The 26,687-nt window shown below is 37.6% G+C and overlaps 1 protein-coding gene across 2 annotated transcripts in view; it reads right to left on the bottom strand.

Moving 5' to 3' along the window:
- Positions 1 to 26,168, bottom strand: part of efna3b (ephrin-A3b) — a 320,073-nt gene extending 293,905 nt beyond the window's left edge. Inside the window, exons 1-2 of one of the 2 annotated variants that reach the window (XM_051923655.1) lie at positions 25,757 to 25,877; positions 17,797 to 17,833 (exon numbers count right to left, since the gene is read on the bottom strand). In XM_051923655.1, the coding sequence (XP_051779615.1) occupies positions 17,797 to 17,825 (29 nt within the window). In that variant the 5' untranslated portion in view covers positions 17,826 to 17,833; positions 25,757 to 25,877. Of the gene's footprint in view, positions 1 to 17,796; positions 17,834 to 25,756 lie in introns of both variants that reach the window. The other variant, XM_028794858.2, reaches the window with a different exon arrangement.
- Positions 26,169 to 26,687: the final 519 nt, after the last annotated feature.

Genomic DNA, 26,687 nt, shown 5'->3' with positions numbered 1-26,687 from the left:
CGGTGGTGTGCTGGGGAAGCAGCATAAAGAAGAGGGACGCCTCACGCCTGGACAAACTGGTGAGGAAGGCAGGCTCTATTGTAGGCATGGAGCTAACGTTAACATTAACATTATACAAAGTTATTGTCTGTTATACCTGCATTTTTATCACTCTTTAATTTAATATTGTTTTTTATCAATATGCTGTTGCTGGAGTATGTGAATTTCCCCTTGGGATTAATAAAGTTATCTATCTATCTATCTATCTATCTATCTATCTATCTATCTATCTATCTATCTATCTATCTATCTATCTATCTATCTATCTATCTATCTATCTATCTATCTATCTATCTATCTATCTATCTATCTATCTATCTATCTATCTATCTATCTACCTACCTTTAGATCTCATATGAGACATCCCATTCCACCAATCAGTCTGTTTCACTTTTACTATTTTGAAATGAAAAGCCTCATAAACAAATTTGCCGGCTATCTAAGGAATTTACCAGTAAATCACGAGGTCAAAGTAATGTGCTACAAAGTAGTTCAGTGAAGCACACAAAACATTACAACAGTGTTTTTATAAGAAGTGATAACATTAATGAGAAGGAACTAATCATGAGGGATTTAGACAATGTTGTGTTTAACTATGCACCAAACTTGAAAGTTTTCACAAACATTGTGTGTATGTTTTCTTACAATGTTGTGTGCACCTTGTTTTGTATGGTTAGTTGCATACTTGAAATGTATTTATGAAATTGATCAAACACTGTCTTTATGAGAAAAGGAGGAAATTCTATTGTTATATTCCAGAACAATAAAATGTGGTAATATACAACCAAAGTCCTGAATGTGCTTAGTTTAGTGAGACAAAGAGCTAAAGTTACACACATAACTAAAAACTCCACAGGCCTTAGTGGCTTTAAACAATTTTCCTAAATCCTTCCTTTCACGTTTAAATTACCTGTGTTCCATGCGTTTTGGGTTATTTTTATTAATGTGAATGAACACTTGGGATAGTTAACTCAGCAGTGAACCAGGTTTTGAGTGTAAATGGCCAAGTTATACATATGAGCATAATAAAATGTATTTTTCAGGAGGCTGTGTACAAGGTACACACTGTAATTTCTTACACAATTCAAGCTAAATTAACCTTTCCATTATTAAAGTTTATTTCTTTGTTCTCTTAACAAAGAACTATTGATGTAGACTACTTTTATATTTTGAAAAGTGTGTTTAAAAACTGAACACTTAAAAATTGCCTTTCCATACCGGACACTGTACCAAGGTGTTTTACAAGTACAATATCAAGCAATTTTTCCTATGCTGCTACCATGTCAGGTATGAAAAGTTTAAGTGATTTGCTTGGGAACACAAAGTTAATCAACAGTGAGGACTGAATCTTCAAACAGTACCATAGCCAATGGAGCTCCTTCACTACTGGTCGGGTTCTGTTAGCCTTAATATCTTAGAGACCTCCCCATTTCTTGAGTTTCAGGCTGTTCACAGTTAGAGGGCAGTTCTATTTCTAAGCACTCCAGATGCTTTGAGTGGCACACAAAATTGGCAGTAACCCTTCTTACTGTAGTTTAGATTGCACATGTTCCCGACCGCCTAAGCCTTGGGCATCTTAACAGTCTAGGCTCTCTGGATCCCTGAAGACCTTCAGATCTTTGCTCATTGCTTCTTTTAAAGGCTTTCATCCTGATCTCTAAATCATCTCTTTTAAAGTTGTTACAAAGACCAGAGAAACCAGTCTTCATTCTCATGCTGGTTCCATGTACATTTGAATAATAATATTGCTATGGTATAATTTAGTGCACCTTAATATGCCAGGCAGGGAAAAATGGAAGATTCATGGTTACAGTGTTAATAATGATAATAATACATGCAAAAAATATATACGTACATATGTAAATATATTGTCAACAATGTCTCAATCCAATTCAGAATCACAGGATCCAGGATCTATTCCAGCAAAACTGTGCAAACCTGAAACAACCTTGAAACAGTACGCTAGTCCATTGCAGGATAATAATATTAATAGTAATAATAATTAATAATATCTTTAAATTACAAAACTTTTCAATGGTCTTTAAGGACCAATTAACATCTGTTTGTGTCACCTATTTAACATGACTTCATTTTAAAAATATGGGTTGTACATACATTGAATTCATGTGACAATGTATACGCAGGAAATAAACTTATTTTATTTTCATGAAGTAAACATTTTCACAGGGTTAGTGCTTTAGGTATGGAGGGAATTCTATACATTGTATTATTCTTAAAAAAAACTTTGTATAAGGTGCCTTTCTGTTTTCAACACAATTACAAGTGACTTGGTGGTCTAAAGTGGCAACTTTGTGGTTTACAGTTCAAAGGCTTGGCCACTAGACCACTCTAAAAGGTTTCCTTTATTATTCTATATTAGTCCCATGATGTTTAAATGGGACAGTTATATCTAGGCTCTGATCACACAGAATAGGATATGTGCACTTAGATGGCTGACATATTATTGCTTCCTGGCATGTCTTGTACATGCATTCTGCTATTTCTTTTCTGTCATGTGAGTCTCGTCCTACAGCTCACAGCTCAAATTCATACACTTTTGGGTTTCACCTCCCAGTTTGGGCAGCACGGTGGCGCAGTGGTAGCGCTGCTGCCTCGCAATAAGGAGACCTGGGTTCGCTTCCCGGGTCCTCCCTGCGTGGAGTTTGCATGTCCTCTCCGTGTCTGTGTGGGTTTCCTCCCACAGTCCAAAGACATGCAGGTTAGGTGCATTGGCGATCCTAAATTGTCCCCAGTGTGTGCTTGGTGTGTGGGGGTGTGTGTGTGTGTGTGTGTGTGTGCCCTGTGATGGGCTGGCGCCTCCCAGTTCACATACTGTATATGCAGTGTTTAGCAACATTACATTAACCTGGTGTTGTAAGTGTGAGCATGTAGACAAGTGGCCATTGTGATGAACTGGCGGGATGGTTTTTGCGTTGCATCCATTACCCCAGGAATCAAGTAGGATAAGGAAATAAAGTGAAGAATACAATGGTGGATGGGATGCTGTGAAGTTGTCATGGTGATGTGAAAACTTTAGCAAGAAAAATTAAATTCTCCGTAATTACACATCGAGGAAACCTTTCTCCAACTCAGCAATAGGACATTTGAGGCCTTCCAATGCACTTATCTTGCCAATCATATCTTCATGGAAATAAAGAAATGCATTATAAGTTAGGCTCTGGGGAACCCACTGAGTAAATGCCACCTAATGGCCTTTGAGGAGTGCAAGGCACATTTGCATTGCATACTCTGCAAAAATAGAATTTTACTAAAGGAGGTAAGAAATCAAAAAAGGGAGGTAACCCTTATCCACTGGAGTTCAGGTTTTAAAATATGAAAAGGGCCACTGAGCAAAAAATGATATTTTGTCAGGTAAATAAAATATTTGTCCTTTACCCTGGCTCACTTTTTCAGTCTAAGCAAGTTTCTTTGCCTAGATGGTCTACAATGCAAACTGTGGTGTAAAACATTTTGAGATGGTGTACGAGCAGTGCTTTGCAAAGACGTTTTTTTTAATATACAGAACATATCAGAATAAACAGAGCTTAATTTAACATAAAATGACAAAAAATGAATGGCAAGGAATAAGGTGCTAGTTTTCCCTGTAAGCTCACAGATATGCAGATAGATGAGTTTATGGTGTCCTGGATAATGGACTATGTGTCAGGCAAACCACATTTTGTGGGACTCAAAGACTGTGTTTCAAATATGGATGCACTATAAGGAACAGTCCTGTCTCCTCTTATATTCACTTTGCACACTTCATATAACAAAAAAATACTAGGCCATGTCACTTGCACAAATTCTGAGATTATTCTGTACTTACGGGGTGTGTTGAGAAGGGGAATGAGACACAGCATTGGAGTCAGGTGGGAACTTTGCTTCTTGGTGCAAAGGTAATTGTTTGCAACTTAAAAGCAAAATCAAGGAATTGGTTATTGACTTTCACTACACCAAAGAGCCTCTATGTTCGTTCACTATTCAAAGAGTGGATGTTAAGGTGGTGCACTCCTACGAGTACTTGGAGGTCCACATCAATGACAATTTGGACTGACCTCGTAACACAGAGGAGTTGTATAAGAAAGGATGACTTTAATATGGTTGATGATATCCTTCACATTTTCTACATCTCTGTGATGGCTAGTGCAATGTTAAATGCTATGGTGTGCTGGGCTGGTGCCATCACTTCAAGAGAGGCCCACTAAATCAACAAACTAATTAAAAACACAGGCTCAGATATGGGACATACTCTGGAACACCTGGAGGTAGTAGAATAAGAGAGAATTAAAACAAAATGGAGTGCCATTATGAAGAATGCTGCACATCCTCTCTCTGGCATACAGATACTTTCAGCCAGTGAAATGTTCATCAGAAGTGTGTCAAGAAAAGCTATGGGAGCAATACACCTGCATAACACCTCACTGTGACTGTGACTGTCAAGACAGAAGTTTCCTTTACATTTAAGCTTTTCTTGGTCATACCGGTGTATGTTCAGACCATAGTGAGTGTATCTTTAAATATAATATGCTATTGTGGCTGTTCATTTCTCTGTCCAGGATTTTAAATCACCTGTAGCTTGCAAACCATTTGACCTATTGACCTGAAATTTGGTACACATATACTATGTGACGTCTACTATCGTCTACTTTCGGGGTTATGATTGACCTCCATGGTTATTCCTCTTTTTATTTTTATTTCATTTTATTGTAGAAACAACTCTCGGCAGCGGGCAGCAGGGCAGCCGTTCACATCCCTACCACCTTCGCCGTCACTTCCCCTACCTCTTTTATATCTTAAATCGTTCTTGAGGCAGATTGATGACTTAAGTGCCAGCTTAAGTGAAAAGTTAAAGAAAACGAACTAAGCAATTGCAACACAAACACTGACTTAATCGGTTTTAATGAAAAAAGATGCCGACGAAAGAAGAAAAGAAGTGGGCCGTTAGGGCGGAGAAAAGAAGAGCTGATAAGGAAGCAGCAAGCGCTTCAACCTCTAAGCAAATGAATGGTAAACGTGCAGAGAAAGAGTATGAAAACTATGAATGCTCAAGTCAAGTATTTTCACTGCATGTTATCGTGCAGTGCGCCATTACTGGTATATATATATATATATATATATATATATATATATATATATATATATATATATATATATATATATATATATATATATATATATCTGTGTGTGTGTGTTTATTTAATAAACTTTCTGTAAAACACCTAATTTCCTCCCTGGGACAAATAAAGTTTTCTATTTATCTATCTCCCTAACTATCTACTATCTGTCTGTCTGTCTGTCTATTTGAAATAAAGAGGGTTGTGTGTTTGAATCACAAATTAAATATCACTTACATTTAAACTTCCAGTTCATCAAATATGTATTCACCTGCATACCTCTCAAAACCCTCTAGGTTGAAAGGTGCTATATTACATATATACAGTGTGGCACGCCCAGGAAGACAGGAGGAGGGCTCATGCCTCCTCCAGACCACGAGGGGGCGACCGCCCTGGTTCCTTTGGGGGCCACGGGTACAAAGCTGGGAAGCTCAACCCTGTAGGGGCCCATGGTCACCGCCAGGGAGCACCCCCATGCCTGGAGAACCCTGGTCCCCAGCACTTCCGCCACACCAGGAAGTGCTGGGGGGAAGACAAGTGGGGACACCCGGAGTGCTTCCGGGTACGCAGCCGACACTTCCGCCACACTGGGGCGTGTTCGTGGGAGATTGCTGGAGCACACCTGGAGCACATGCGGGTGCAGATAAAAGGGGCCGCCTCCCTTCATTCAAAAGCTGGAGTCGGGTGGAAGACGGACGAGGTCAGTGAAGAGAGAGAGAGAAGGAGGCAGTCCGAAAAAGGCATAGTGTGGTTGGCCTGGACTTTGGGGAAAATTGGGGTTTGTGTGGCACCGAACTGTAAATATTAGTAGTGTAAATAAACATGTGGTGGTGAGTAAAACATGTCTGCCTGTCTGTGTCCGGGGCTCGTACCACATCAGATTAACTGAGCGAGTGAAAACTCATAGTGAATACTGGTGAATAAGAGTATGGTGAGTTTATGAGATTTGGCAACTGCCAAATATGTGATTTATGCATGGAACAACATTACTGAAGATAAGCAAGGGGTTCATTCAGAAAGACCTCAGTGGGGTTTCAAATGAGCTGATAGATTGAACAAGGGTATTGATGGTTAAAATCAAATTTAAAGACACTAAGATTATGAAGATCAGATCAGAGTCGAATGAAAAAGAGAGTGAGAGAGAGGCCAATATAAAGGATAAGAACATTAGCCAAGTGTGACAACAGGAAAAAGGGAATGTAAGGTGAGCCTAGCATAAAGACCTGTCACAGTGACAAGAAAATAGCAAGGGTAAATAAAAACATTGACTGAGATAAAAAAAGAATATTGCATCCTTTAAATTACAAACCACATGTGTGTCAGCTTTCCTCTACTGTTTGTCCATCTATTCCTTCATTATCTGTACCAGCTTATAACATTAATTGGCGGCTGAGTGCCAGGGCTATTCCAGAAGCAAGGAAGGAACATATTCAGGATAGGATGTCAATCAGTCTTGAAGCACACTCACATTTATGGTAGCACTGATTAAAAGTTCATTTTAGAACAATATAATATAGTGCTATTCAAATTTATTTGTCTAATAGGTATACAGTAGTATGAAATTAAAATGTTATATAATGGGGAGTGTACATTTAGTGAAATATATATTATCCATTATATATTTATGTATATTTGCATACAGATTTTCATTTTTATTAATTTGTTAGCTCTTTGTCTTATTGTGTACACATATTTAATTCATCTTTCATATTTTTTACTACTAAAGAAATTCCTTAGATAGATAGATAGATAGATAGATAGATAGATAGATAGATAGATAGATAGATAGATAGATAGATAGATAGATAGATAGATAGATAGATAGATAGATAGATAGATAACACATAAAGCAGCCACTAGAAAAAACAAAAAAACATAGTATTTGGAACAGGTCATTAACATTTTAATTTATCCCCACAGAATGGAGTTATGCAGTCACAGCTGCCAAACCTGGCAGGATTTTCTCTGTGAAACCATACTTGGCAGTCATCACTATAGAAACCCGGTTTTTGAGGTATAATAACGAGCACCTGTCTCACTACTAAACAGATAGTTGCAGACGCATACGCATTCATATTGCAGAAGTAGGTTACTTTTCAATGCATGCTGCCAAAATCTGAAGAGAGTGGAATTGAGTTAATCTAGAACTAAATGAGTACAGCAGCCAATCGCCTACAGCCATCAACTCTAAAGCTCCACCAGGGTCTTGAGCTTACTGTGCTCTTGCTATCACCTCTTTGACTGTAGACAGGAAGACTAATTGACTGAGTGAATTTAAGCTTTCCCAGACAATAACAATCTAAAACACAGGCACCGTGACAAAACACATGAGTAAAGAGTAAAAAAGAAAGAGAGCAAGAAGAAACTAGAGTGGTTTGTGTACCAATCCTAGAGAATAACACCTCTATCTATCTATCTATCTATCTATCTATCTATCTATCTATCTATCTATCTATCTATCTATCTATCTATCTATCTATCTATCTATCTATCTATCTATCTATCTATCTATCTATCTATCTATCTATCTATCTATCTATCTAAATAGTAATAAAACCTGCAGTTAAAGCAAGCTTTTCTAATCTTATGTGTGTATACTGATTCTAGAATGACATGCTCATTCATTAACCTTAGGAAGCATCACCATCCTTCCAGCACAGAAGAGCACAGCAACCCTAAATCCCTTGACCCACTGAATAATTTTACTTATACATATAGCTGACTAGTGTGATTTTATGATATTTTTCTGGCAAATACTTCATTCTATCTGTCTATCTCTCTATCTATCTATGCCAGAGAAGGGAACAACATCAGGGGGCTCAGTAATTTCTTACAGTATTAATTGCCTTTCATAGCAATACACAACCATTTAGCATTGCAGTGGGCAGTTTAACCTAATGACTGAAATAGTGTGACTGAGCCTGACCTAGTCAATTAACCTCCAACGGTAAACAATATAAAAGGAAACAAACCGTTAGTATTGTGATTCTCTAGCAATTGTGCAAATTACAGACATATGGCTTATAATCATATGTCTGATTATGTCAAATATTAAAATTAAATACTCAAAACCTAGCAGTCAAGTATAAAAGCATTAAAGTAACCCATAGTATTGAAGGCAGTGATTTTCTACTTGAGGCATACACAGTCCACATTTGGGAAAGCACTGTCCTGTTCTCTTACATTTTCCACACCAGATAAGAAGAATTCAACTGAAGTACTTTTTTCACACTTATTTCTCTGAGGTGTGAAAATGTCGGAACATGGTACAGGGATTCTTGAGGCATGATGGCTACAAAAGTCTCTTCAACTAATGCCCAAAGGCTGGGTCACTTTTACCATACTTCATATAGTTAATGTTAAATAATATGATAAATTGATCTGAAAAATTTAAATGAAGCATAGCATCTCTGTTACTTATTACACAACCACAAGGATAATTGTACAAGTAGCCCAGAAACAGGAAGGTAAATTCAGCTATGATACAAGTGTTAAAACTATGACAATGAAACAGCTGTCCAATGCAAGCGTGTCTCTTTAATATTCCTGAAAAAAACTGGAATAGAAATGTGCCAGTTTTACTTTTTGAGCATTGTATGCACAACTTCCCAAAGGGGGATATCCAATTAAATAGAAATGTGTACATATCTTAGGTGGTAGAGAGGGGCTCCAACATATAGCTCATTCACATCTGTTTTGCAGAAATTTCCATGGAAGTTTGAAAACCACTCATCAGAATGTACTACTGATTCCTGGTTAGCAGTCTGAGGCTGGGTATGCTGGTGGCTCACTCAGTAAACTGTCACAGTGGGTGCCTGGGAATTTCATTATTTATTATTTTTGTAAATTGCACTGCTCAGCAGACGAAGGAGCAATCAGCACTAATGAAGGCTGTAAAGAAAGGGGGGAATGTGAATCATGTGAGTTTCAGCCGCTGAAACATTCTTTTCCCTTTTTTTTTTAAACTTATCACTTTTCAAAGGCAGGAGCAACAAGAATGTCCAAGGCTGAGCTGGCCAGGCACACTGTTTTCTTTTATGGCCTCTTGCCTATAGCTGTTAAATAAAAGGATGAATTGCACCCCGGAACCAGTTTCCTACAGAGAAGGACCATTTCCTAATGTACTTGTCAGTAGCTAAGTCATCATTTTGGAAGCCCTGTCTCTGCCATCACTAATCAGCCACACAAGTGCTGCAGTCACTTTTGGAAGAACCTGGCTTTGGCCTAGGCAGAGACAAAATTCACCAACCATCATCTGGCCTTTTCTACCGGAGACTGGCAGAAGAAAAGCAGCAGGGTGTTTTATACTTTGCCTGCCAAGATTGCGGGAAGAAAAGTCATGCAACAAAAAAAAAAAAAACTGAATATTTAAGGGAAAGTGAGTGTTCATTACTACTTGGAAGCAAGAAAGGGGAACTAGAGCAAAGTTAGTTAGCAATTTTTAAGAGTGTCATTAAAAGTGATGAGGACATCAGAATGGACAGCAATTTGGGCACTCTTTGGAAAAACAGAACAGTGACTCAACAGGCCAGACAAAATAAAACAGTGGGCCAGGATGGGCAGAAGTATAACTGGAACGGTGACAGCTTACTGGCCAAGAAGCTGAAAACATAAGAATATAAATTCACAGTTCCAATGATGGCTTTCTGCCTGCCATTAAATTCTCTCAATTTTGTGTTTTTAATTCTGCATATACAGTGGCACTGCATTACTGTTTTACAGTGTATGACCCTGGTTTAGTTCCTAGATGAAGCACCATCTGTGTGGAATTGGCACATTCACCCATGATGCCATTTTCTATACACAGTCCAAAGACATATTGTTAGGTTATTTTCCTTCTCTAACGGGTACAATGTCAGTGCATGTCAGTGTGTTTTGAGATGAGGCACATGCTGTTTGGCTTCCAACATGAGTGTGACCCTTTAAATTTGTTACATCGATTGGTTGAAATTTATAGATGTGCAATATTTTATTTATATAGCACCTTTTTAATAACCACAAAGGCAAATTATTGTTTACAAGATATGTGCTTTTTACAGTTGGAGCAAAAGGAGGTTAATTGACTTGCTCAAGGTCAGGCAGTAGAATGTACTTGGAAATTCAACCTGCTGCCTTTGGTTTGAAATTGCAATGTTTTGGACATTACAACAAACCACTTTTATACTTTTATTTACTGGTGATTTCATGCATGATTCATAAGAGCTGGACAAAATCAACATTCTAGTCACATAAGATCTAGAAGGATGGACACACATTTAAGCAGGAAGAATACACTTGCTTAAGTCGAGTCAAGTACATTTTCTTTATAGAGCACATTTAAAAACAATATAAATACACCAATACAAACAGTATACACTATATACTGTTATATACTATACTGTATATACTGCATCTATACTAATAAAAGGCAATGCCCTCACTCACTGACTCACTCATCACTAATTCTCCAACTTCCCGTGTAGGTAGAAGGCTGAAATTTGGCAGGCTCATTCCTTACAGCTTACTAACAAAAGTTAAGCAGGTTTCATTTCGAAATTCTACGTGTAACGGTCATAACTGAATCCTACTTATGTACATATAGACGTCCATAGCCTGCAGCTCGGTCGCCGTGTGAGGCGGGGTTGTCGTCCTGCATCCTGCGTCCCCCGGCCTCCCACGTAGTTGGCTGCCTGTCTATATTGCGTCGCTCATCCCCACGCCTCCCACGTAGTTGGCTGCCTGCCTATTTTACACATTTGGAAAACCGCCAATGCCTCTTAAACATCTTAGATTCACAGATGACGATTTGAGTAGTGGACACTTTGATTTTTATGAATGTTTCAACTCTCAAAAGCTGAATGCGAAGTTATCGATGAAACTGGTTGTATGCTTACTACGCTTGACAGATGCTGAATGTCACTTCAACACAACAAGTCCTGCAAATACTAACGTAATTGAAACAAACCATGAAACTCAAACCAATTATGACAGCAGCAATCCAAGCTGTGAGAAAACAGTAAAAAGGAGGCGTGTCAGACGTCATGGTACATTTTCTGATGCAACTAGACGGAAACAACTTCGATGCTGTCACTAAATACTCGCAGGCAAATCCACAAGTTCATAGAAACGCTGTCGCTAAATACTCACAGGCAAATCCACAAGTTAATAGAGACGCTGCCACTAAATATTCGCACACAAATCCACAAGTTAATAGAGCTTCTGTTTCTACGTACGATCCCAATAATAAAAAGCGGCTCATACGAAAACAACAGGTTTGGCTCAGAAAAGCCAATTGTGGATTTGCGTACAGCCACCGAAACTTTGTAACGGCACGAGACTTCAGGTCATGTGTCTGCAAAAGAACCTAATTGAGGCAACTATTTTTACTGGCAGTGGCTCAGGGGAGAGAGGTTTTTTTCCTCGCATCCCCATTATACCTTCTGATCTCCCATTTCAATTCAAACGCCTCCAATTTCCAGTTAGGCTCTGCTTCGTAATGACAATTAATAAGTCTCAGGGACAAACCCTACAAAAGGTTGGCATTGATTTGAGGCAAGATTGCTTTTATGGTATACAAAGAGATCCTTAACAAATAATTATTTGTATATTTTCCCCCAGTTTAAAAATGTTTACTTTTCTTCTTAATAACAATTTTAAGGCAGTACTTCACCACTGCGAAGTGCGGGTATTTTGCTAGTATACTATATATGCTGTATATATATTCAAAATAAATAAATACTAATGTACAATTTTAAAAAGCTAAGGAAAAACAGTTTTCAGGTGGGATTTAAAAGTGACCAAAGTTGATGTTGACCTAATATAAAAAGGTAGACTGTTCCAAAGCTTAGGGGCAGCTATTGCGGAAGCACAATCTCCTCTAAGTCTAAGTCTAGATTGTGGCACAACCAATAACTTTTGATCATAGGACCTCAGTAATCGTGAAGAAAAAAAGGTGTAAGAGGTCAGTAAGTTAAAAGGGAGATAAACTATTCAGGTACTTAAAAATAAACTGTAACATTTTAAACTCAATCCTGTAGTGAACAGAAAGCCAGTGAAGAGAAGCTAAGACTGGTGTGATGTCTGGAAGCCTGACAGCAGCGTTCTGGACTAATAGAAGACAAGCATAGCATGACTGATTTACTCCAATGTACTGTATAATGAGTTGCAATAGTCAAGCGAAAAAGAGACAAACTCATGAATTAGTGTTTCAAAATCATGCACAGAAAGAAAGTGCTTTACCTTAGCCAATACCCTGAGCTGATAGAAACAGGCTATAACAACAGAGTTAATTTGTTTATCAAATTTGAGAACATTGTCAAAAATTACACCAAGATTTTTTGCAAAGGGGTTACAGTAGGTTGTCAAGGGGCCGAGATTAATTTCTGTAGCACAAGTAAGATCAGAAGGTCCAACACACAATCTCTGTTTTTTGTCATTTAGACTAAGAAGATTTAGTGACATCCATGTTTTAATATCTTCCAGATATTCCAATAAAGGTTTAAGAGAATCTGTTTGATCTGTTTCAGTGGAAAATCTATGTGTGTATCATCTGTGTGGCAATGGAAAGAAATACTGTGCTTTCTTAAAAACGGATCCTAAGGGCAGTGAAAAAAGAGTAGGCCCAAGAGTGATCATTGAGGGACCCCACAGTTGATAATGCCACCTGGAGGATCTAGTCATGGTTATCTGTAGCTAGATACATGCAGAGGCAGGATTGTGAAATAAATCTGAAAATATGGGCACTTACACTCCAACCACTTGTTTTCAGGCCTGCATAATCTAATTATAGGGTTGATTCGATTCCTTATTTAATAACCATGCAGAGATGCTGGAGTGAGTGGCATGACTGATGGCATGTGAAACTTTATTTTAAAGAACTGTTCTGCCTTATAAAACCTGTAAATTCACAGAATTTCTAGTCTTAACCAACCTCCCCACACCCCTAAACATTGTCCAGCTAACTATAAGAACCTACCACCAGCACTCCTGTAAAGTTATTACCCCAATTCTCTTTTCCTATTAAAAACTACCACATGTCAGAATATGCTGCAATATTGTGAAACTCATGGAATTTAGTACACCTTACATTCCATGTGGTGGCTATCAGTAATATCAGAATGCACCCCGCCAAAGTTGTATCCACAAGATCTAAGGATAAATAAAGTCAGAAAAGAAATATAAATAAACTGGCTTGGAATACTGTAGACTAAATGTAATCTTCACATGTGTCAAGTGAGCACTATTAAACTTCCCTTTAATACCATTTATAATTTAATACACTTTATCCAAAAAAGTTGTATTTTGATTAATAATGTTGCATGTAGGCAGCTTGGACCAGGGTTCGATTCTGTGCCCACTCTCTGTTTCTGAGCAGTTTGCACATTTTTCCTATGTCTGTGTGAGGTTTTTCTCAGCATAGGTGTGCAGGTTCAGTACTCTAAATGGATCCAGTGTGGATGTGTGTGCAAGTATGCCCTGCACCAGACTAGGAATGTGCCTTACCACATTTCACCTGATGCTGGAGAGACAGGGTCCAGGCCCATGACTCAGAATTATAATATATGAATGGATGGAACACTTTTTACTCAAGTACATTTTGCATTTATATTAATAATAATAATTTCAGACAAAAAAAGAAAACACACATTACCTTTTATATAATATTCTCAAATCCACAAAATGATCATGGAGACCAGAGTTTACCCCATCAACAAAGCATGCAAGGCAGGAAACAGTTCATCACATAGCCAGTTTAGAATTACCTTTTAATCTAACCGATAGGCCTTTGGGGATGTGGGAAGATATGCAAACTCCACACTATACAGGATTTGAACCTAGGACACTGTATTTGTGAGGATAAGTGTTTAACCACTGTGCCACCACATGTAATTCTTTAGCCAACTGACTTTAGCTTTGATTAAAGAAACCATTTCAAGCAACAAAAACAAAAATGTACCAGATAATTATTATTTTTGATGTCAAGTGTGCTGTATCACAGACATTTAACTAAATCTTCTGTCACACTACACAACCTTTCCTGCAATTTACAGCCACAACATTCATTATATAATCTTAATGAGTTGTGGACAGTTGCACCTCATACCCTTGACCTCGGTCATGTAGTATGACATTCCTAGCAACACAGTCACACTAATCTATGATTAACCAGGATAAATTCAAATGGGTGTTTGATTTTGTTGCAAGTTGTAAAACAGAAAACAAAAAGAAGAACAGAGCAAAATAGAAGATGCCAATGGTGACCTGAAGAAATGAAGAAAACTGGTTATTCTGGTCGGCACAAACAGAGAGGAGGCTTGTGAATCTTTGGAGCCAGCATAAATTTCTATTCAACATCTTGTCATGTCATGTCATTTTCTAACCCGCTTAATCCAGAGCAGGATCACTGGGAAGGTTGGAGCCTATCCCAGCCAGGATAGAGCACATGGCACGAACAAACCCTGGGTGGCATGCCAGTCCATCACAGGGAAAACACACACACCCATGCCAATTTAGTGTCTCCAGTTCAGCTAACCTACATGTTTTTGGATAGTGAGAGGAAACCAGAGCACCAGGAGGAAACCTTACCGGACATGGGAAGAACATGCAAACTCCACATAGGGAGGGCCAAGGAGGCAAAGCCTAGTCTCCTTACTGCAAAGCAGCAGCACTATCACTCGAAAAAGAAAAATGATACTCCATACTGATTAGCAGTCAAAATGTGTCAACCCTGTGATACTTGCATGGCACAACAGAACATTTGAAATTATGCTGAGACATTGTGAAGGGGTCTTGTAATCTGATATCCATTGTTGTTCCTAGTCATGTATTCTGACACCCTCAAGACAATGAGATCCAGCCATTGCAGTTGGTAAAACCATTGGAAATCACGAAGAAATCTGATCTGACTTCTCTGGTGTGTACATTATACAGTCTACAGTTGGCCAAGATCTTTACATATATACACTTCGATTATGTGGATTATATAAGCTGTGAATACGTGGTGATTCAGATAAGGAGCAAACATGGATCCCCATAAGTTTTTCTTTTGATGCTCTTCATTTTCCTATGTTTTAGAAGGGGAGCTCACTTTTTAAACTTGGTGAGTATCTGTAGAGTGGCTATGGCATCATGTGCCCAGCATTTTCTGTCAAAATTGGATACACAACAGAGGCAAGAGTGCGTTGCTGGTATTGTTAGTTCCTTTGATGACTAATAATGGCTAGAGAAGTTCTGAATGAGACAAATGACATTTAAAAATTTGTTCAATCATCTCTCCCTCACCTCTCTGCTTTTTCACTTGCCACATAATGCAAAAAAATAAAATAATGTAATTAAGCCACATCCTTGAGAGAAAATTGGATCTGACTGTTTAAACTGAAATTGGATATTATCGATTAAAATTTAATTGGAATTCAGTACTACATACGAATGCAATCAGTTTCCAATCTTAGAAAACTGGATACAATGTATTTTTGGGTGTGTAAACCATAATCTGATCTGCATAGATATATGGATATATCAGAATCAGATCACATTAGAGTGGTAATGTATAAAAGACATTAAGTTAAACTAGCTCTGTGGGGGGGTGTGTGTATGTGATAGAGACAGAGAGAGAGAGGGACACGGATGTGAAATATTTAAAAATTCTGAAAACCTACCCCCAATGAATGTAAACTGTACTACCTGTGATGGATCAGTATTCAATCCATGGTTTGACTCCTGCCTTGGACACACTGCTGTCTGCATAAGATTTGACTGCCAGTCACCTGAACTGGAAGGATCACGATGGAAGGAAGGGTGTTCTGTTTCCTTTTGCATATGTATCTTCTGACATAAACACACTATTAATTTTGCTCCATAATGTTCATGGCTTTATATAATATTTTTTGTGAATTATACCTAACAAAATGGGTATAGTCACAACTCCAGACTACTGGGTATGAATCTCTGCCTGGTCACTGTCCTTATGGAGTTTGCATGTTCTTTGAGTGTCTGTGTGAACTCTTCTCAGACAATACAGTTTTTCACCAAAAGATGAGGTTGAAAAGCTCATTTGACCTGGTGTGAGATGGGGTGGGTGTATGTGTGTGTCCTGTGATTAAATGGCACCCCACCCTGAATCCTGCCTAGTGTTATCTGGTGCCCAAAGTCTTCTGCAATGTAATGAGCAAATTTTTCAATAAATCGATAGATAGACTGATGCTGTGAAAGGTACTATATAAAATGACAGCTGATTGCTTGGTGGCAGAAAAATAACAATAATCCTATCAAGAAACATGACTGTTATAAATGTTATAAGAATTTAATGGCCTGTTGCAAACTGAGCGAACAACAACCTAAATGGGAATGTAGGTGCCATCAAGCATATACCAAATTGAAATTTCTCCAAACCTGTTGCTTTACAATTAAAAATGAAAGAGATTTAAAAGAAATTTTGCAACCACCATATCAGTCTCAGCATGATACTAAAGATTCGGATTTCATTTACTCTGTCAAACAAATAGCCAGTTATTTGTACTTATTTTTTATTTGCTTTTTCCTGCTAGAATCCTTAATGATTGTATAGGCCATCCCTATTAGTCTATGAATAGGAACAATAAATACTCCTTTTTAATATGATTGGAGCATGTCATTTGAAAAGTATGAATATTTATCTGCTACATCCAATTGCACGTCTTCCATTGTTAACAATGAAATAAAAGGCGTCTTCTGTGCTGCATGTTTTTTTTATTTTATTATCCAAACTTCTTATGATACCAACACAATGCAATAAAATTCATCACTTGATTAACCTTTAACTGCTGCATGCCACCTAATTAGTCATATTAACAGTTCATATTTTCTTCTACATCTTGCCTGAGGAAAAACAAGTTCTCAGACCCATTTAGGGGTCCATTTGGTAATATGAAATCGAGAAGCCAACTTTTTTTTTCCTTTTTCTAGGATACTGCAAGAGCTGAACTTGACTGCTATTATTTTATGTGGAAGAAAACTTTTTTTAACACATTACATTTGCAATGAAAGATCACAGTTACCAGACAAGAGCTAGTTCATCTGGTGTGAACAGATTTGCATGCCAGGCCCACGCAAAGGCGCTGCCATTTGAGGACAAGGTTCCACCAGCATTGCAAATAATCAAAGTCGGTGTATGCCAGAAATTGAGATGGTATGGATGAAATTTCAAAAACTGCATTCTTTATGTAAAGTGTCAGCAGTAAGAGAGTGTGCATTCAGTTTTGGAACTTTAATACACAAAAGAATCTATTGCCAAAGCTGATTATATCTAAGCAGTACTTCTCAAGTAAACATTTTTTAACATCTCCTCCCTTTTTTTTTTACAATTTATGCCCTTAAGCTCCTACACTAACCTACTTATAGCATCATCAGATGCTGCTAGGTCTTGAAAAATAGTTTAACATTGCCTTATTGCATCCTATTGCCTTTGGGTTAAACAGGAAACATCATGGCATCACCAAACATGTCTATACCATGACAAAACGCAAGAAAATGACATGCTCAAGAAATTAGGGAGCTTTGAGTGAATATGACTAGCCATCCCTGGCTTGTGTTTTATTTTAGGGAAGATATATATACCTATATTATTAATTCACCCAAATAATATTTCTTGAAATAAGCAACAAAATAATGTTGCACCATACTGTACCTCAACCTCCAAAATTCTGCTGCTACCATTTCTCAACCTGCGAATAAACATACAAAGAGGAAAATGTAATGCTTTTTTCTAAAACCCCTTGGCCAAAAGGAATTTCTGCAACATATTTGAAGGTATTGCTTGATTCATCATGGAGGATATTCTGGAAGTTTTGTTGGCTAGCTTGAGTCTTTTACACATGAATAAGACCAACTGCTAAAATAAAATAAAACACAAAAATTGTTCTGTTTGTGAACAAAATGAGAAAGTAAATGACAAGTGGACTGTACTTTCCTGACAGGAATGTTGTTAATGCTAATTTTTATGTTCTCTGCTCTCTAAACTTTTTTATAAATCTTTAAAATCTGAAGCGAATTGCAGTCTTATTCTAAATTCTATGCTTTACTGTGTTGTGCTCAGAAAAATGGCATACCACAGGGTTTTGTTAAAAGGTATCAGGAGATAAGAGGAGCTGTATACATAGGCAATAGTCAAAACAGTAACACAAAGTAACTTAAGTGTCAAAGTCAAAAGGAAATCCTAAATCAAAGTCAATTAAACAGAAAACTTTTAGTGTTTACCAACACACTCGCAAATATTTTTAATTTATTTTTAGAAAATTATCCCCAAACCTGTACAATCCAGAAGTCTCAACCAGAGTTTTTTATACCTTTGACCCCAAAAGTCACACAGTGCATGACCCCAGGCATCACTCATAGCAACAACCTAGCAACCAACTGGTACCGGTTCCTACTAAAACCAAAATAGTGTTGCAGGAAGTTGCAAAATATTTTAGACCTATAAAATTAATGAAATCCATAAAGCTAACATCTGAAATAGACTCAGTGTCTCAAAAAAAAAAGACAAAAGAAAAAAAAACAGAAGATCTTAGACAACCAAAAATAATGTGGAGAAACATGAATCAAGCATAGTAAAGAACAAAAAACATAAAATACTGGTGAAGGAGTTGCCAAGGCAGAAGTGATGCTAAAGTGGCATAAGGCTGGGAAAGACCACAACTGGAAACCCACAAAAGCAAAATCAGATTCCCACCATGTGCCTGTACGGTTAGACAGTGGCAAAGCCACCATGGGGATTCTATTGCTTAAAATCAAACATTAGACGCAGGGTGCTGTGGATCCATGGGCATTTGAACCTGATGATTTTGAGATTTTTGCAGATGTGCCAGAATTTCTTATGTACAATATGGCATTTTTGTTACAATTTTTATAAGTACCATGAGAAACAGTCACACGGGCAAGATACTAACCAAATTTCAAGATTGTGAGTGTGAATTCTTCAAGAATAAGCATGGCAGAGGAATCCAGACAAAGGAATTCTACCAAATAATATGTCTGATAATAATCTTCTAATTCTATGTTCTTTTTTGTCAGCATTTCTGGAAAAGTGGATCTTACTAAAATAATCATTTTGACTCGTCCATACATGCATTTGTAGAAAATTAAAAAAACATGCTTATTTTGAAATCAGTGCTAGGCTGGCATTTATTACTAAACTAGTGTCATAAGTGGAACACACAACAGGAGCACCCCATCTTGTCAAACAGATCTTGCAACTCTATTTGTGATCTTTTTCACATACTGTAGATCAGACTCAAGCATGTCATAGAAGAATCAGGCATATACAAGAAGAAGAATGGTGAACAAAAGCAGACCTTCACTTACCTCAAAAAAGTGGATTTCAAGCCAGTACAGATAGGCCACATTATACAGAAAGGTGCCCGTGAACCTCATGGTCATTTACAGTATGTACAGCACATAAACTGTCTTGTCAAATTTTTCTTCCTACCCTTCACTGACTTCATCAAGGAATATTATATCCCAACTCAACTATCACCCTCTTCCATCAGTGTTCTTTTTCTCCAAAATGCTGTATTGCCACCTCAAGTATTTGACCAAATGTATGTAAACTGATACATTACCTTTTAAAATATGCTTGTTATTTGTGTTTGCAGTTCCAATAGCATGAACAGATCTGACCATTGACCCTCATCATTCTCTGTACCAGCTGATAAGTCAAGGATAAATGAAAAAGTATATTTATAGTGGAGGAAGGTTCTTAGTTTATTTGTTCTGTTTGCAGAACTAGGAAATCAAACATGAGCAGGTAAGTTTAGATGGAATTAATTATTTTGAGAAAAACTCATCTCTCCCAAGTCTACAATGGGACCTACGTGGTATTAGCAGCTTTTTTCAATGTTTCCGGTCTCTTTCCATTCCTAGAGCTCATTATACAGTTAGTACTAACCTTAATGATACAGCTAAGACTACAACAGTCTGTATACTGAGAGTTGCAATTCTGCACTGCAGATTATGTACCTGCAAAACACACTACCTTTAAGCAAATTATTTGTTTACACACTGTGCAGTAAAGTTCGCAGACCACAGGTTTCACATTTTATTCTAAACATGTTTCCTTTAATCATTTCCATTTCTGTGTCTGACAATTTTAATATGTGAATCTTAATTTGTAATATCAGACTACTGGAATATTTTGGTCCTGAAAACTTCTCATCTCTGCACTCAATCAGATTTTCATCTGGATCAGGCAAGTGTACCAGTTGCAGAATTATACCGTAAAATGTTAATACAACACTCCCTCTCCCCTACTCCTTTAGTATAATATTGATGCAGAGTCACATCACAGGCATTTGTTTTAAATGACTAAAACATAGTGAGGCCTCTAACAATAATAATGTCAGGATAATATTATGAATATATATGCACATGTGCTGTAGCTTAGAGTAACATACTGAAGGATGTGGGTTGTCTTTAGAGAAGATTTAGAGAAAAAATTCTTAAAAAGCATTCACACCAGCAAAGGCTGAGAAAAACAAGAAGCTGGTATAATCATTTAGGAAATATCAAGAAATGATAGCCATCGTGATAACTCACATCTATCTATTTGGCATCTGCATTGCTCATTTCTACCACATTTTCACAACTCATAAGTAGAAGTTCACTTCACAAAGTCTAATTTCAACCCATGAATCACTATATAAAGATTATTTTGAGATGCTGCCACCGTTCGATCGTGTCATGCAATAGTCCATTTGTAATAAATGAAAATTTAATAATCTTGATTGACCATATTTTATTGGTACAGGCTCAAATACCAGTCTTGTAGTTTGTAATTCCCTTTTCCACCTTACATTTATAAGTGCATCTTAGATATGTTAGTGTAACAACATACATACACATACAGCATATTATCATCATAACTGTAAATCGTCACTACTGTAAGAGGCATTCTGGCACATCAAACCCCTTTGTCTATGGCAACAAGTTTCCAGAGTTAACAAGTTGGTTTATTAATCAGCTGTGCCCCCTTACCACTGTTTAATTTATTAAGTATATTTTCAAAATAAATCTTGCCCAAGCAGTAGAATTACATTAACAACTCCTGTAATAGGAATTTACCACTGACTAAATACGAGGGATGTTCAAAAACGTTTCTGCACATTTTTTAACTCTATTTATTAAGAATTTCAAAAACAAATTATGAGCACTTTTCTACATAGTCACCTTCCTTTGCAATGCAATTTTCCCAGCCTCGTACCAACTTTTTAATCTCCATTTACTACTTCTCCCGCCTTCACCGTTTCCAACGAAAATATAAAAGTGCAAAAACTTTTTGAACATCCCTCGTACAAGGCCAGCATTTATTTGTGGCAAGTAGAGGCCAATGAGTAAAGGCAAATTTTTAAATAATTTAAAGTATTTTATTTATATTGGGGATAAGGATTCTCTTCCCTCTTTTCTATTCTTAAAGTTTTACCCTGGCTGTTGGCTTTCCTTTCTTTCTCTTAGATGGGGGTTGAATTGAATTTAGTTTTGTTAAATTTGATTTGTTTGTATGGAATGTTACTTGCTTTTAATAAAGTCATTAAAAAATCATTTTAAAAAGTATTTTTTTAAAAGGGGCGGCACGGTGACACAGTGGTAGCGCTGCTGCCTCATAGTAAGGAGACCTGGGTTTGCCTCCCGGGTCCTCTCTGTGTTGAGTTTGCATGTTCTCTCCATGTCTGCGTGGGTTTCCTCCGGGTGCTCCAGTTTCCTCCCACAGTCCAAAGACATGCAGGTTAGGTGCATTGGCGATCCTAAATTGTCCCTAGTGTGGGCTTGGTGTGTGGGTGTGTGTGTGCCTTGCGGTGGGCTGGCGCCCTGCCCGGGGTTTGTTCCTTCCTTGCGCCACGTGTTGGCTGGGATTGGCTCCAGCAGACCCCCGTGACCCTGTGTTAGGATATAGCGGGTTGGATAATGGATGGATGGATTTTTTTAAAAGAAGTGCCAATCATGACAGCATCCATTTTTTAATAATGCTTACATCAGCTAAGCTAAACAATAAACATCTTGAGCAATGGTCTTCTCTTATTTACATATTATTTTTAAATAGCCCAGATCAAACCATGTTTCAAAAAGAGGTAGTTGAATGAAATGCTAGTCAACATTCTAAACAAACAACTAAGGTTATGTGTTTAGGCAAATTAATCTTTAGTGTTGTCTAATCCAAACTGATACATTTACTAATAGTTTATTACTGTATAAGAATAATCAGGACTAGAGCTAACAAAAAAAAAATTAAAAGAAAAAAAAGAAAGAGAGAAATACCACTCATCAGGAAAACTCATATCAGAGCTGGAGAAGGACTGTGACCTTTTTTCACTGTCAGGACTACATGCATTTCAAGTATACACACTTTCAGTATATTTTACTGTAAATAATTTCAATACCACTTTAGCTCTACTTTTATTATTATATATAATATTCCATTTTTCGAAATCCCTCAAATGCCATCAGAACAGCCACAAGTACATCAGCGGTGTTATTCATGTCTCCGTATACCGTAATGAGGTATATACAGCATAGTTGACAGTCATCACAAAACCATTGAAGTTATGAAACACATTCATACTTCACCACAGCACAAACTGGAAATCAACCAACATCAGAAAATAATGAGTTGCGATATTTTACCTACTGCAAAAAAATCCTGAAAAAATACATTAAATTAACCATATAGTTTCACCTTTTTTTAAAAAGTAATTAAATTAACAGTTAAAATGTTTTAAACAGATAACTGCACATATATTTACCTCTAATAGTGGCTTAGCTGCCAGTATCAATTGTTTTAATGTGCAAGAATATGTTGTGTATAATTGTATTACCACAGATTCACAATGATGCTGTATTAAAACAGCAAATGTTTGTAACAACATATATACATACACAGCATATTATCAACATATCTGAAAATCTTGCCTACTGTAACACAGAAAACATTGTGTGTAGCATGAAAATACTGTAGTACATGTTTTTTCTAAAATTTCTGATTCACTTTGTTTTCTCATATGTTATCCATTTAATACATTTTATTTACTGCATTTAGCTTGCTGATATAAACAGCACAGTGGTCTATGCTTCTGGTCGTTTTTTTGAGAGGGTTATTGGCAGCGCAAGTCATTCAAATTTTAAATTATGGTAAAATTGATTTACTTGATAAAAATTAATTGTAATGTATTCATGTATCTAATTTGTTTTACTATATAAGATCTCTTTGTAAACTCTTCGTTTCAAGCGATTAATTTTAGCAGCATATCTTTACAGACATCATAATTATTGTTTGAGAGGCACTCATTTTAATCATTCACCTAAGAACTAAAACAAAGGTATTTGCACAAAACACCACACAACCTGCTTCCACCTATACTATACTAGACCTCAAAGCCACTTCTCTCAGTCAATGCCACCTAAACATGCATTTCTCCCAAGTTAACAAACTTACTTAAAAAAAACTGGCACAAACTGAACAAACGTCTATAATTATATGTTTTCGTATACAGAAAAATGAAGGTGTGTTTTATTCATTTACTTAACAGATGCATTATAGCATATTTTCTGCACTCTGAATAAAATTAGACAATCATATTATGAGTTTCAGTTATTCGTTGTTTATATGAATGCTTTCCTGACTCATAAAATATACAGTGACAATAAAAGATTTAAAATAATAATCATACCTCAGGCACATTTGTAATTACGTGAGAGTTTCAGGACAAAGAAATGTTTATCTGCTCAACAATTGATCTTTTAAGATATTTCCTTTTCTGGCTACATTTTACACTTAACATTTTCTCGGGCACACACTTGTCATATATAACGCAATCCTGCACAAATGCTGCGCAAAAAACATCATCTTTAAAGCACCCATGGCTGTCAACTTGTTTCATAAATGTAATAATTTTCATTTTTAAAATATCTGAAATGACTTGATAGATTGTCTAAAAATTCGAAAAAAAGCAGCAGCAACAGAGGACAATTGAGACTACGGACGAAAAGAAATCCGGTTAGACGAAGAAAAAGACGCGTAAGCAAAGCAACCCACACAGAATCGCGCTGAAATGTACAGTACACGCTGACTTTGAGAGCTGCCTAGCACCTTTCTCAGGGGAGATGACACAATATTTTATCGCCTTTCTACCGCAGCAAGAACAGTATATCCCGTCAAACTCACCCATCGCACTATCTCCAACTTCACGGCCACCCACTAATAAACGTACCCGAACCCCCGAGGGAAAAGAAATCAAATGGGTGCGCCTGTCAGTCATCGGACACCAGAAGACTGGTGAAGGTTTGATGTGACCAAACTCTCACAGGGGTCTGCCAACTCGAGATAGATAGATAGATAGATAGATAGATAGATAGATAGATAGATAGATAGATAGATAGATAGATAGATAGATAGATAGATAGATAGATAGATAGATAGATAGATAGATAGAAAAAATGCTTATTGTATGGGTGCACATGTTTTGCCGGCCAACTGTCACACAACAGCATTGAATCACAAGGACATAATTATTTATTTTTTAATGTATGCGGGGGGGGAGGGGGGGGCGTGTAAAAAAATCGAATGAACATCTGTATCAAAAGCTAAGGGAGGTGCCGTAAACGTTTCGAGCGACATTCCTTTCATCCTTCAAATTACAAAGAACCCGTTTGAAACACTATTTCAGAATTCTAACTCTGCTTTTGGGGTAATTATCGAAAGACAAAAAATTAGCAATGTAATAACTGTTATGTTAACGAAGATAGATAGATAGATAGATAGATAGATAGATAGATAGATAGATAGATAGATAGATAGATAGATAGATAGATAGATAGATAGATAGATACCATTGCCTTGCTACTTTGAATAAATAAACAATCATTAAACAATGTGATCCAGATAACACTGTTACGTCTATGAAATGATTATAGTAACAATAACAACATCAGTGGCAGAGAACGCGTAACCGTCACTGCTTAAAATTAAACAGAAGTACGATCAATTCAAGTACTGCTCCTCTACCACCGAGGACTAACTGCAAGATTATTCTATTCACGCAACGAAATTATTACCGCTTGAGCATAGCTGATCGTAACATGCGGCAGCCTTCTTAGTTTCTCCACAAACAAGCAAATCAAATTCGAGCTACTATTAAGCGTGGACCCGGTTTGTAGGAACAACCGGTTTCTCATCGACAGAAGCCCTCGCTTTCTGGTTTTCTCGACTTTTACCACTGGTTACCAGCGTGGCGAGGAATTGCCCGGTACTTCACGTCACTCTTTAGATTTTATCCCGGCATATTGAGGGACGCTGATAGCATCTAATTGCAGAGAAGAGTCTAGCACTAGTCCCCTAGAGCAGAACGAAAAACTGTAAATACTGTACACAGAAACATGTATGTGAATATTTTTAGTCCTGAAGACTCTAACGTGTGACAAACACCTTCAAGTGCAAAACAAGAGAGTTTCCACGGCGGAAGGCAATGCTACCCAGCTATTCCGATCGCGAGCATCTTCTGCGAGCTGGCCAGCCAGATCACATCTTTTTTTCTGCAGATACGCACCAAAGATATCAAATGAGTCGAAAATATGACGGGATCAGAAACGGCGGCGCTACTTACTGGATATTTGAACTGTTCCAGTGCACGGCGTGTCTGTTTCCTTGAGCCAGGTATAATTCCGCACAGGTAATTGTTAGGAAAGGTAGCAGCATATTAGCCAGAGCCATATCTTCTTCTCGCAATTGCCACCTTTAATGTGGTAGACACTTAATGTAGTTAACTCCAAGGGGATATATAAAAAACTGGTTTCTTCAGTTCAACCCAGCATATATCGTGCTAGTTCCAATAAAAAAGGAAAGCTGTTTGCCGTTTTATACCTTTGTTTTATCCCTTCTGCTGATTGCACGTCCAGTTGCTACTCTCCCCCACGCGTTCTGTTTTTGTGTGCCGTGCGAGTCCGTGTGTGGGGATGTGCGCGAGTGTAAGGCAGAGAAGTGGCAGCTCCTGTGCACCCCCCCTCCCTTCTCCCCACTCTGTCTCTGCGCGTGCATGTTGACCCTGACGCCCCTCCCACTTATTCCCCGCGCGCCTAGCAGGCGACGCGAGCGTGCACGTCTACCCACCTGCCGCACTCCTTACTATATCTAAATATCTGTTTCAGCTCCCTGTAATACTCACGTCAGCCGCCGGAAAACAGAGATTATCGCTGCTTACTTTAACACTTTATGCTCTCTGGATCTGATCCAATGCTTTTCCATTACACTTTAAGATTTATATCTGAGAACTGTATTGAATGGAAGGAGGTGAAAGGAAAGTTGATGTTTCGGAGCCACAAATTACAATTTGGTTGATTTCCGCGATCATTAGCGCCGCCGCTTCCCAAATCTATCATCATAGGTTCATTTTCTGATCCCGCTCGTTACCTGTATGGAATATACATGTTTTCCTTAGTGTTCGTGAGGTTTTCCTCCCGCAACTCCAAAGGTTTAGTGCTTAAACTGATTGACGTTTCCAAATGTGCCCCGAGTGGTCTTCCATTCAAGGCTATATT

The sequence above is a fragment of the Erpetoichthys calabaricus genome, chromosome 2 (genome assembly GCF_900747795.2).
Source record: "Erpetoichthys calabaricus chromosome 2, fErpCal1.3, whole genome shotgun sequence".
Lineage (NCBI taxonomy): Eukaryota > Metazoa > Chordata > Cladistia > Polypteriformes > Polypteridae > Erpetoichthys > Erpetoichthys calabaricus.
The sequence above is the reverse complement of the archived record's forward strand: the minus strand, read 5'-3'. Positions and strand labels throughout refer to the sequence as shown.